The sequence below is a fragment of the Acipenser ruthenus genome, chromosome 8 (assembly GCF_902713425.1).
Source record: "Acipenser ruthenus chromosome 8, fAciRut3.2 maternal haplotype, whole genome shotgun sequence".
Lineage (NCBI taxonomy): Eukaryota > Metazoa > Chordata > Actinopteri > Acipenseriformes > Acipenseridae > Acipenser > Acipenser ruthenus.
The window spans coordinates 58,067,099-58,080,622 of record NC_081196.1 but is presented as its reverse complement, the minus strand read 5'-3'; the positions used below and the strand labels follow the sequence as shown (position 1 = coordinate 58,080,622).

The window sequence follows — 13,524 nt, the reverse complement described above, 5'->3', positions numbered from 1 at the left end:
CTCAGCATTGAGACCATCAGAATAGATACACTGTAATATGCACTTCTTAAAAATATGTATGGTAAAAGCTGTGCGATTCTTGGGCTATAACTACTATAATTATTATAAGAGAGGTATTTTGAATTGAAATATTTTTCAACAGTGAGATTCAAAGCTTGGAGCGTTTATTGATTGAGCTAAACGGAGAGCTCAGCTTGTTGCTGAGATTTAAGTGATTTATCAGCCACAGTCTGGAGATATATACAGTACATTAACTTGCATTTACAGCTTATATGTATAAAACTATACAGTATACACAGATTAACTTGTTTTGAGATTATTCAAACAAGTATTTTCTGAAATCCTAATAATGTGACAACTGCAGGGAAGCATTGATGGAACTCTGTGCCCATCAGTGCACAGCATAGCCATTGTTGTATAAACAGCAAGCATTAATTTTCATATTACACCAAACAAATGAACTACAACTTTACATTTCTGTTCATCTACAGGGTTTTACCTTCCTTAGGTCCTAAGGCACTAGATATTAACAGTAGAGTGCATACTAAAAACACAATTAGCATTGAAAGGCCAAAGAGAGGATGGGCATGGAGACTGAACTGCTTCCTCATCTATTAAAAGGGCTGAAATGAGGGATACTCAGAGATTTGTATGGGAAAGCTCAAGTTGGTGCTGCATCTGTATCTGCTTTGTGAATAATAATAAAAAAGAGTTCATACTCCAATGCTGCCAATCCAGCACCTTTTAAGCACATTCCTTACAAAAATAATTAAAATAAAAGCACTATAAATGAGAACAGGAAATGGCAATATTGTGAGCCTGTGTGTCTTGTATGCATGTTCTCTATCACTGATCTATTGCCCTATTACTCCGCCATGTATCCCCAGGTTTTTTTCACAAACATGTTTGTGTGTTATAAAGAAGCCTAATTCATTTGACTTAACAAGCACAGTTGGAAAATCACAGTATTTTCCAAAAAACTCTTTCCTTGTGGCACAATGCCATCTCCTTTCAGTCATCCATAACTCCTTTCCTGCTTAAAACAATCCCCTACATGCCATGCCATTCTGTTAATGACTAAGATACCCCCTGACGGTGCTTAACATTTAATAGTGCTGGAGCTCCGTTTGCCTGAGCAGCCTTTCCATGTACCTTACCTCCACAGTCGAATTTCTCTATAGAGACAGAAATCCTTTAAATCCATTGTGTCTCGAGGCAACAAATTTACTGAGATTTAGGTTTCAAATAAAAGCATAGAGATGAATGTAGCCTTCCCATTATGAATACATTTTTCACCCATTGACTTTTCAATATTATTACATTAGATTTTTTTTTTTGTTGCTCAAAGGTAAAACCTTTTTGGCATATAAATGTATTCCACAGAACTGTTTGATTAGTCATAACTTGTTAGTGCCCTTAAATGTCAAGTTCACCATTTTAAAAATATATGTTTCTAATATATGGATAAGTACTACAATTGCATCTCAGCCCACATGAAAAAAGCCATAAATAAACAATGTTACGACACGTCGCCTATTTATGACTTTTCCAACTACTTTTCTTGGAAACCTCTGTCTTTTAAACTGCTGACTCTTGGTTTCATTAAAAAAATTCCCAGCACTGAAAATGTCCTCCCAATTTGAAATTCCCACAGTAAAAGCTAGAGAATCATCCATTGGAGACCAAGAAAACAAAAATGTATCAATATAAACCTTTTGAAAACTAGAGACTAGAGACTTGCATGACACAGGCAATGGGGAGCTCGATGTTCATTAAGCCAACTTTCTGTATATTCTGTGTAAAAAAATAACAAGACAGGTCTGAAAGGAGGATGAACTGCCGCTTCCAGGAAAACACATACAAAGCCTGTTTGGACCGCATTGACAAGGGAGTCACAATAACAATCTTTAACCACCCCCACCATGGAAATGTGCAAAGGCAAGAGTTGAATATAGATACTGACTTTGATAGCGATTCATTTGTGATGTTTTACTGTGTTTTAACATTTAAAACTTATCCATTTTAACAAATGTCGTGACATCCATATATTATAACAAGTGGGGCTGAAGGTCAGGTTATAATTGCCTCTCATGGTTCTATTGAATTCATCATAAACACTCTGGTTTATGATGTCGCCAGAACCCTTTGATGCAATTTTAACCAATTCAAAAGTATTCATACCCTTTGATGTTATGCTAGTATTGTCTACAAGGTGCTAGAAAATTTAAATATGATAATGCAGAACCTAATTCTAGAAAAGTCTAGAAAATGCAGGATTGTAGGTGAACATTCTTAGAGAGTACAAAAGGGTTAAGCATAGGATGATTGCTGTCATTACTAATAAGTCAATATGGGAACAAGTAAAGAGCTATCTGAAGACCTTAGACAGAACATTATTTATTGTCATAAAGCTGGAGAAGGATAGGAGATTTCCAAGCATTTGAGTATCCCAGTTTCAACTATTGTTTCTATTATCAAGAAGTACAAGACTCATCGTACTGTCTCAACGCTCCCTCGATCTGGAAGAAAGAAGGTTCTTTCACCAAGAACAAGTAGAAGGATTGTGAGGAAGGTTAATAACAATCCAAGATTGACTGTCAAAGATATTCAAAGTGAATTGGCTGCAAGTGGGACTGGGGTTTCCATTTCAATCATAGGTCAAATTTTGCATGGTGAAGGTCTCAATGGTCGCATGCCAAGGAAAAAGGAAAACGTCACAAGGACAAGTTTGCAAAACGGCATTTGAATGATGGATATGAGTTCTGGTCAAAGGTTTTGTGGAGTGATGAAACAAAAATCGAGCTAGTTGGTCACACTGATAGTCATTATGTTTGGAAAAAGTCTGGTGAGGCGTACAAAGAAAAGAACACCATACCTACTGTCTAGCATGTAGGGGGTAATACCCTTCTACGGGGTTGTTTTTCCTGTAATGGCACAGGTTTAGTTTTAATTTAGTTCCAATACATGGTAAAATGGATTCCATAGCATACCAAAAGATATTAGATATCATCTGAAACCCTCTGTACAAAGTTTGAGCTTAGTTTAAAGCGCAACTGGACATTCCAACACAACAACCATCCAAAGCACACATCAAAATCTACTTCAGAATGGTTAAAGTTCTGGAATGGCCTAGTCAAAGTCCCGATGTAAATCTGAGTTGAAGAAAGCTGTGCACAAAGAAGTCCTCGGAATTTGAACGAACTAGAACAATTTTGTGTTGAAGAATGGTAAAAAAATCATTAAAGAATCATGCCGGAAGCTCGTTGACAAATATCCTAATCGTTTAAAAGAGGTTATTATTGCTAAAGGTGTCTCAACTAGCTATTAATTTCATTTTCCTTGTCAGGGTATGAATACTTTTGAATTAGCATTTTTTGAGTTTTGCAAAAAAAAACTGCTGAAATAAATATATATATATATAATATATCAGATCTCATTTTCGAATCTATCTTGCATTAATTCAAATCCAACAACCAAATGCCCAGGCAAATGGAACTATTCCAAACTACGGCACATGGCAAAGCAGATGTAAAACTTGATGTAATGAAAGCAATTTTCTAAATTGTTTGTTTAATGTATGATTATAAATACTTTTTTGCATGCATTGTAGTATAAACCGATTATTCCATGAACGTCCATGGAGTGCTATGGTTATTTCACTTGTGAGGGTGGTTGTAAAACAAACCAGCCACCCTCATCTGTGGAATTACTATGAGGGTCTTCAGATAAAGTCCTGGATTTGCTTCAGAATTGTAAAAGATATATTAGACAGAGTTGGATGTGTTATTTTCATGTAATCTCACAATACAGGAGAAAAAGAAAGAAGGTCTCAAATAACAAAGCATTTTAATGTAACACAAAATCATACTACACCATATAGCATACTATAACCTGAGTAAATTGCACACCATTTTATAACAGATAACCAGTATATTGCACATATCAATTCTCCTACATTTTGTAAAATAGTGCACATGTACATTGAAAAGAACAGTTTCTTGACACTTTTTTTAGTTTAAACAACTAGCTTGCTTACAATTATTTTTGGTTTGTTTTTTTGTTTATGTTGTTAATGGTTGGTTATTATGTAGAAACCTCCAAGTCAATAAACTTTGACATTTTAAAACCCAAATTGAAATTGGGTTTTAAAAAGTGTTTTAAATGAGTCTGTTAATAAATTTACCATATTTATTCTACCTGGGCTTATATAAGAATATTGACACAGTCAAACACTATTTATAAGCGTATGGCAATTTGCTTTAAAATGCTTTTTACATGTCACAAAAATAGACAAATACATTTTTTTAAAATTCAATAGAAAATCTGTTTTCGTTAACTGGATGTGAATACCTGGAGTTCACAAAAAAAAAAAAAAATAAATAAATAAAAAAATACCACCTTAATATTAGAAATATACTGTGTTTAAAATATAGCTATGTCCAAATGCCAAAGTGCCTCCAACACCAAAATATAATCATCTAATTAATGTAATAATAATAATAATAATAATAATAATAATAATAATAATAATAATAATAATAATAATAATAAAAACTGCTAATCATCCCCTACAGTTATAAGATAATACAGTCAATCCTGAGAAATGTGTGTTTGCTGCATAACAACTAGTGGATTAATTAATTTAATTATCCCCCAAAAAATGCTGAAATTGCTACTTGTTTAAATCGGTTTAGCAAATCATACGCTAATGGAGATGAAATTATTCCATTGGAGTATACATCTTAGTTGTAGCATCAGCTTTTAAATTCAAAACTCTAATATCATCAAACACAATCATTCAATGGATTATAAAAAATGTGCGAACACCTACAATTTGCCAATTCTGGATGCTGGGTCCAAAGTGGCTGAACAGGGGAGCAGCTGCAAGAAGACATACAGACAATATGGGTAAAGACTAGGAACAAACAGTATGGGCTGAACTAACACACACACCATCACTGCAAAGTCTTACAGTACTGCCATTAAATGCCAGCATCACAACCAAATACATAAAGAAGAGCTGCCCAATGCAACATGATACTGGCCAGCAGAGTAGAGATTTGTCTGGGAGCTTGACTGTGCTTGTAGTGTACTTTCTCTTGAATGTAGGTCAAGAAATGGGCAGTTTTACAAAATGTCAGCAGTAACATTTAGCCTTCAACTAACTTTTATTTGAAGAGAACACTTTTACAGAACAAGTGGGTTTTTGACATTTACTGGTTGCTAGGAAAACAGCTTAGACAAAGGCATTCCAATTTATTTTTACATGTTGGAAGGGGTTTGAAGGGTAAAAGCCATTTAAAATGAGGAGTTCATGGAAAGTAGGGTCAATCATACGTTCCACCCACTGAAAAATGTCATTGTATTTCATTATAGAAAGAAAGCATAACTTTTTAATCAAATATAATTAAATAATCATGCACGATGCTGCTGAGAACCAATATGCACCAACCCTTCAAAAAAATCTTCAAAGAGGGAATTAAGCCCTCTTCAACTTTCAACTTTTTTTCCTCTAATGATGTAACATACTCTGTTAGTAAATTTTCTATGAGATGAGCCTTTAAAGATAGTATTAATTATTCTGATACATGAAACAGTATGTATCTTTAGATTTCCATAGGCTTTTTAAAATAGTTTGTTTTTGTGGCCTACACACACAAATTAGGTTTAACCTGTTGCAAATTATAATCTAGTAGTACAGCTCAAAATCATGCAGTAAACGATCTTGTGTCAGTTTTTAGGTTTTTTCTGGACAATGGGATAGAGTATTCATTTCAGATTTGTTTAGTACTGAAATTGACAATTTGTCACTTTCAAGATCAACAGTCGATTTTGAATTATTACAGTAACCTCAATATAAAGTTGGCATGTCTATCCTTTCTCTGTCCCATTTAAAGAGAGTGTCACAATGCTGAATAACCACATAATTATAATTTAAAACAGGAAAAGAAAGGGAGGATTACACAAAATATAAATGCAAAGGGATCTGTGTTATGACAACCTGCCATGCCAAATACAGGTGACAGTGACACCGCCAGTTAATGCTCTCAATCATAAATCATTACTTTCCCCACACTGGGGTTGATATCACATAATCTAGCAAAATATGACTTGATGGAGGTTGCTTCACACAGTCTTCATCAGTGAACAGATTGCTTGACACAAATGATTAGTTATAATGCTTAATTTACTGACTAAACTAAGCTGTATTATTCCCTCACTATAATGATACAACATATTCCTCTGCAGAAATCTGAAAACATATCCTCTGCATATTTAATCATATAAATGCTTTAGGAAATGTAAACAACGAATGAAGCAACTGTCTTGCAGTATTGTACAGTACATCTGAAAACCTCAATACCCACATACAACTGTACGCTTTTTATGTTTGTCGTGGTCTTTGTGTCCATTCTCATGTTTTCATAAAATGAACTAAAATAGGGAATTGTTTCCTAAAAAGAATTAGCCATACTTGCCCTAAAGCTTATTTCATCTGTCTCAAGATCTTTGAGATAATGTATGAAAGCTTTTTTGCTGAAATAACCAACATCTTGGAGAACTTTGAACCATTTCTGAATGAGTATATTCTGTTATTTACCTGCAGGTGATGGTTACCCTCTTTCAAGACCTCTGATCATTTAAAACATTTATGTGAACGCAGCATGGTTCAGGGAATATCTAATTTAATTAAACACAAAAATCAATAACTTGGTTATTTAGAATAACGAAATGCCTGGCTTATGAGAGAGGCTTGAAACACTGTTTATCCTGCAGAAAAAAAAACACGCCAATAAAACATATTAATTAAAAAATGCTAGATATAGGAGCAAATAAATGTGTCTCACATGTACAAGGTTATGATGCTAAAGGCAAAATAGCTCATGTACATGGGAGAGCCATTCAATTACCTGCTTCCCTTCTTCACTATTATACTGCTTGTTTGATTTTTCTTTTATTAATATTGCTTTTATGGTTTCATTTTCTTTCTTTTTTTTAACAAAAAGCTAAATAACAAGAATATGTCTTTCTGTATTTAAGAACCTTTCTTTGGTTTAATACCTTAATGCTAAAGTAACAGTTCAGTGAATATTTGATGAAAACACAAATATAGATACAATATTTGTGGCCAAGACTTTGGTTTGCTGTAAACAGTTTAACATGTGAAAACAATCCTTGCTGTGCACAGCACATTTTTTGGATCAATAATGTCTCACCCTTTACGTATCTGTAGGCTTTGTTGCACTACACTGATAGTTTTCTTTATTATCACTTATAAGATATGAATCCCATCTCAGGCAATGACTCACTCTGTGACCTTGGGCAAGGCACTTGCCCAAGGTCATAGAGTGAGTGCTTTAGTCCTTCACAATGTAAAATTGGGTCAAAGCAAGGCCCCATTGGAAATATAAAGGTTGCCTCTCAGTTGGGCTAACCTAGGGGAAAAATCTAAATAAATCATGTACAAATGCATACAAAGTAGAATCAATACAAAAGGTATGGAATTGTGTCAGGGGATGTTGAGGGACTTGAGGGGCTAGTGAGAATGTAATGCATTGAATTTCTCAATAAAATATTTCAAAAACTGGAGGTTATTTTTGAAACATTCTATACTCTGTACAAACATTGACTGAACCATGTCAAAGTATTTTTCCCTCTGTGTACAGAATTACTTGGACATTGACAAAGACTGAATCGTTTCAACATGTATACACATTCTCTTGCTGTCCTCCTTTTATTGAATTGAATTTTCTCATTCAAATGTAACAAAACAGACCCTTTCACATGAACAGAGATTCCTGGGATTGATATGTTCCACCCAAATGTTTTAGTCATGGCAAGAAAACAAACCATCTACAAACTAAGAACTCCATATGCAATGACAACACTTTGCTCTGTGCCTGTTTAAAATGTATATTTTCCAAAACTAATTGCAGATAACAGTTTCTACTACATGAATTAATATTTAAAAAGCCTCGCCACACTCCAAGGTTGGTCAAGTCTAAATAAGTTCATATCAGAATGTGTTTGGTTAATAGCTTGGTTGACCATCCTTCCCAGAAAACTAAATAAAACAAGGATTTGATAGATTTGACCAAAGTAAAACTACAGGCATATTTTGTGTTAACCCACAAATCTTTAGGGAGTCCTATAAGATGGTTGACATGTTCATCAGTTTGTAACATATTCAAAGTTTTTACCCACTCAGTTACCGGATTAGATGTTGGATCAATTACAACTACACTCAAGATACTGTTCTTGGAAGTCAACACAGTTGCAGAAAATACCTTGAATATGTGGTTTGTGTTGCATATTCTAATACACATGCCAGCTGTTTCACACAACCAACCAAAATGAGGCATTAAATGGTCACTCACCAGAGTTGGGATCAGAGTTGCCATCAGCTTCGGTCCTCTTGTCTGGCGAGGCCTGGTCATAGAATTCGTCCTGTGGCTGAACCAGAGGAAGAGGGTGTGAGATCAGCATTCCCACACCCACAGGCTCATGGTCCCCTAGACCACTGTCACTGCAGCTTTCCTGGGAGCCATCAGGGAGGTGAAATGTAACACGTCGCTGTGACTAGAAAGAAGAGCACAAAACGAACCTGTTAATGCTCTTCTTTACTATTGTTCTTGAAGTGTTTTATTAGGGAATATGCTTCAGATTTGACTTTTTGTTTTAATGTGTTTATAATTCAAATATTCAAATTAGGGTGATTTATTTATTTATTTATTTTATATTTGCTGTGTCTGGTAACATTACCAATGAAGTAACTCCCTATGCTGGAGTTACTCCATGTCCCCTATTGGCCAAGAAGGAAAATAAAAACATGAGCTGTAAAAATAATGTTGATTCTAACAATAGTATCATTGAGCTCCTTCACTTGCTATATGTGGTGTTGGTCAGACTTTGTATTAATTGGGTAACAGTTTATAGTAATAATTACAGAGTAAGTAATGATGTAATTACCCGATATTCTCTCTTACACAGTAATTGTTTTTAAATTAATAAAAGCACACTCTAATTCTACTTGGCTCTTTAAGATCTGCATTGATCATCCAATTCCCACCGCATTACATATACATCTCAAAGATTCTGCACCACTAATGACTAACAACTCATTTTATGTGCTACCACTCCTCAAAGGATGGGTCTGGATATCTTATAAAAAAGCTTGAAGTGAGAAGAAGAAACAGTACTGTACATACTAAGTATCGCTTACAGGAGTTAGAAAATAGTGTTTGATGTACTACAGTCCGACACTGCAGTTAAAATATTCTGAATACAGGGAATGTCTGTAGGTCATTTGCATGAACCCACATGTATAAGTGAGTTTCACTAAATATCACCACTTCGAATCTCAAACTTTGTTGTAAAAGTAGGGCTATTGAGACAGTTAATTAACTGATTTTCCAGAACTGCAGTCCAGGAATGACTAAAATATGGCAATACCTATTAGTGATGCTATAAGGGAAAGATATACATTCAATTTGACCATGTGATATACTGTATGGTCACTTGGAGAAAGCACCCATTTAGTCCACCACATCTATTCAGATTTTGTTAATCTATCAACATTTTGTTAATCTATCATAGTACATTGTCAAGAGCTTTCTCATTTTCCTTTTAATCCTAGCTATTGGCTGTACTTAATATTTTTTCATTTTTTAACACATTAAACTTGTAATTCTTTGATTCCATTTAGATTTTCATGCAGGTATGTACTTTTTTGCGTAGGGGTGGAGGAACAAAGGGTTTTACTGCCTGACCGATATTGAATACCAGTACAGGGATCCCACTGTGCAAAAGCAACCCAGAAAAAAATATTCCTTCACATGAAAGCTGCAGTTTGCACTTATCTCTCTGTCTGTAGGGTACATAAAACAAATGACTCCCATAAACAGGTGTGAAAAAAACTGAAATTACAGAATATAGTTTTATACTTTTGCATAGTACATGTATCAGCATGACCAACACGCACAATCAACAAGCTCTGCTAAGTGTTACATTACTCATCACAATTTAAAAATGGTCACACAGCAGAAAATACAACTGTAAAGCTTCCATTAACACATATTAAGTCAGTTTTTCTTGGGAAAGACTTAACTCAAATAAAAGATGCTCAAACATTAGACTGCAGACATACAGCAGTAAAATTAACAAGACTTGAATCATAAATAGTCAAACAGCAGCAGCTCTTATACTCAAAAATCAAATTGATCGAATATAAACACAGTACTTTGATTGCTACATGCATGGAAGTATAGAAAAATATTAAAAACTCTAAACTGGCACTCAGCAGTTGTGAATATCACAATGAATAATTGAACATACAAACTACTTTTAATTGTTTATGTTAAAATACATCAAGTTTATATTTTATAGTACTATACAAGACATTATTACGGAGTTCACGAGTGGCTAAACTGGTAGAGAACAACCACAAGTTGTGCAAGATGACTGAGACAGGCAGAGGAGCACAGGTTTGCATCCTTGCTATGCAGATTTGCAGGGCTAATTACATTATTGTTGAATTAGATGTGGCACTCCTACAGGATAGGGAAGCACAAACATCAGGGACTGTTTTTCTCCTCCTTGCCCCTACTGGCCATGTGCCTAATGAGCTCAAAGAGATCCCATTCAGTTCCCAACTTCAGCTGCATATCTGATATCTAAGTAACATTTATTTATTACACCATTAGACATCAGCTGTTTACCAGAAAGAATGTTCACTAAAGTGAGGTGTAATGCTCTATGAAATAGATTAATCTTCCCTGTATATTTAAATACATTATCTTTTTTTTCTAGTATTATTATTATTATTATTTGTTTATTTAGCAGATGCCTTTATCCAAGGCGACTTACAGAGACTAGGGTGTGTGAACTATGCATCAGCTGCAGAGTCACTTACAATTATGTCTCACCCGAAAGACGGAGCACAAGGAGGTTAAGTGATTTGCTCAGGGTCACACAATGAGTCAGTGGCTGAGGTGGGATTTGAACCGGGGACCTCCTAGTTACAAGCCCTTTTCTTTAACCACTGGACCACACAGCCTCATAAACATTACTTGCATTGCATTTATGTAACATTTACTATACATTCATTACTGGCCTCACAATTGTAATCAAGCAGTTATTGATTCAAATTGGTGTCCTATTTTAATTATTTGTCATATTTTTAATTTTACAGCCAATATGAAATAAGTGTTGTACATATTTCCTCTACAAACTAAAGATAAATGGGAGATTAAAAGAGAAAATATGCTGAACAAACAGTACTTAAGAACATAAGAAAGTTTACAAACGAGAGGAGGCCATTCGGCCCATCTTGCTCATTTGGTTGTTAGTAGCTTATTTATCCCAGAATCTCATCAAGAAGCGTCTTGAATGATCCCAGGGTGTCAGCTTCAACAACATTACTGGGGAGTTGGTTCCAGACCCTCACAATTCTCTGTGTAAAAAAATGCCTCCTATTTTCTGTTCTGAATTCCCCTTTATCTAATCTCCATTTGTGACCCCTGGTCCTTGTTTCTTTTTTCAGGTCGAAAAAGTCCCCTGGGTCGACACTGTCAATACCTTTTAGAATTTTGAATGCTTGAATCAGATCACCGTGTAGTCTTCTTTGTTCAAGACTGAATATATTCAATTATTTCAGCCTGTCTGCATACAACAATTCTGGTCGCTCTTCTTTGCACTCTTTCTAGAGCAGCAATATCCTTTTTGCAACGAGGTGACCAGAACTGAACACAATATTCTATTTGTAGTTCTTTAGCTTGGATTACAATTAGTCCCAACTGTGAACTCTGTTAATCTTTTTTTTTTTATTATTAGGATCAAATGTTCCAAAACGGCTTAACTCTGGAACATAATCATTTTAACATGTGTTAACATAGATTTTGAGTACAGAAAATACTCATTCAGACAGATTCATTTCACAGGCAAAAAAAAAACATAAAACAGTACAGTGAGGAAGGATAATTTAAAACAGAGGATTTTCATTTACATTCCCTCCAACTAGAATTGTGAACAGCCTTTGTCCCAATGCTGTCCTGATACATGTTGAATGGTAGTGTAAAGACATACCTCCAGGGCCAGACTGTCATATCCTGTACACATTGCAACCCAAGAACACGATTCCTAAGATAGAGCACATCACAATGGCTCATTCATAAGAAGGAACATGAATAGTATCAAAGCTATCACTGTACGTTTCAGATTCTATCGTTTTTAGGCAGCACTGATTTTCAATCTGACGTTGTAAACAGCACACTGTAGTATAAAAACATGGTTTCTATAACATGTCTCTGAACATTGTATTCATGGCCTTGGAATATCACAATGAGTAATGAATAAACTTTGCATTTCATTCATTACTTGATTTTGATAATCTTTCTACAGATTTCATGACATTTGAAAGCCTTTCACAAGTCAGTAAACGAGCAGCCTGGTAACCTTTTCTGCCTGATAAGATCCTACCAGTTAGTATGACTGTGTACAGCGGGGCTATAGTAATCATTGGCAAAAGCAAAGGTCACATAATTCCAGGCAATGCAAATAGCCTAATTATATAATATGATAGTTCCTTAAAAAGTGCCACTCACTAAAACAGCCATAATAGTTTAACCAGTATTTAGATTCAGCAACCAGCATTACAATTCTCTGAAAGTGACAGAAGTCAGATATATACAGTATTTAGTATAAGCTGTATATAGGGTATCTTTTTCAGAGACATACTCTGAAATTAAGTGAGAAAAGACATATGCCTTCTCCACTGATAATACAGTTCCAGTATGGGTAATACAATTCACATTACAAAATATTCTTACAGCATGTTGGATTAGAAGTAAATAAATCTGTCAATGTGAATGTCATATTTTGGGGGTGATGTAAGGATACACGCAAAGTGATTTGCGGGTGCAAACCCCCCATAATGCTACCGTGTTTAGCAGCAGTAAAGTCTGATTTTACCAGCCACTAAAAATGTGGCGTATGTAAAGAATGGTGTTCACCTGGCGTTCCGCACCTGCTATCAAATTTGTACTTTGCCACCATTAATCCATTACAATTATATTTAAATGCATTCAAATGAAGAAAAGAGCATAGAATTGGGCGGGATCTGGATACTAAGCTGGTGAAAAGATTATAATGTGATGTAAGTATTTTGCTTTGCACTTAGGCAATTACTGACCCTCCAAAAACCTTACACCTCTTCTTACAAGGTGCAAACCATTGTAGAAGCGAGTAACTAAGAGCTGTATAAAAGCACAAACCTACAGAGACCTGTCATTAGCTTCAGGAGGGCTGCTGTGGTACACTTCCTTATGCGGCGACACCTAACTCTTGTTGAGGAGAGACAGGAACACGTTCGGAGGAGAAAGGCAAGACGAAGAAGGCTCTGCATATTCAATCCCAAGGTCACTTTGTTTGGGATGCCGGAGCATGCGGTGCTAAAGCGTTATCCTCTAGCTCCACAGGTCATCCTTGACCTCATAGCTGAATTGAGGGATGAGCTAAACCCAAGCG

At 35.3% G+C, this 13,524-nt stretch overlaps 1 protein-coding gene across 4 annotated transcripts in view; it reads right to left on the bottom strand.

The window, feature by feature from the left end:
- LOC117406996 (protocadherin-9) overlaps nt 1-13,524 on the bottom strand; it is a 217,777-nt gene that overhangs the window by 80,664 nt on the left and 123,589 nt on the right. For 3 of the 4 annotated variants that reach the window (XM_034011510.3, XM_034011511.3, XM_059029361.1), the window contains one exon: nt 8,379-8,580. In XM_034011510.3, coding sequence (XP_033867401.2) covers nt 8,379-8,580 — 202 coding nt within the window. The remainder of the gene's footprint in view (nt 1-8,378; nt 8,581-13,524) is intronic. The other variant, XM_034011512.3, reaches the window with a different exon arrangement.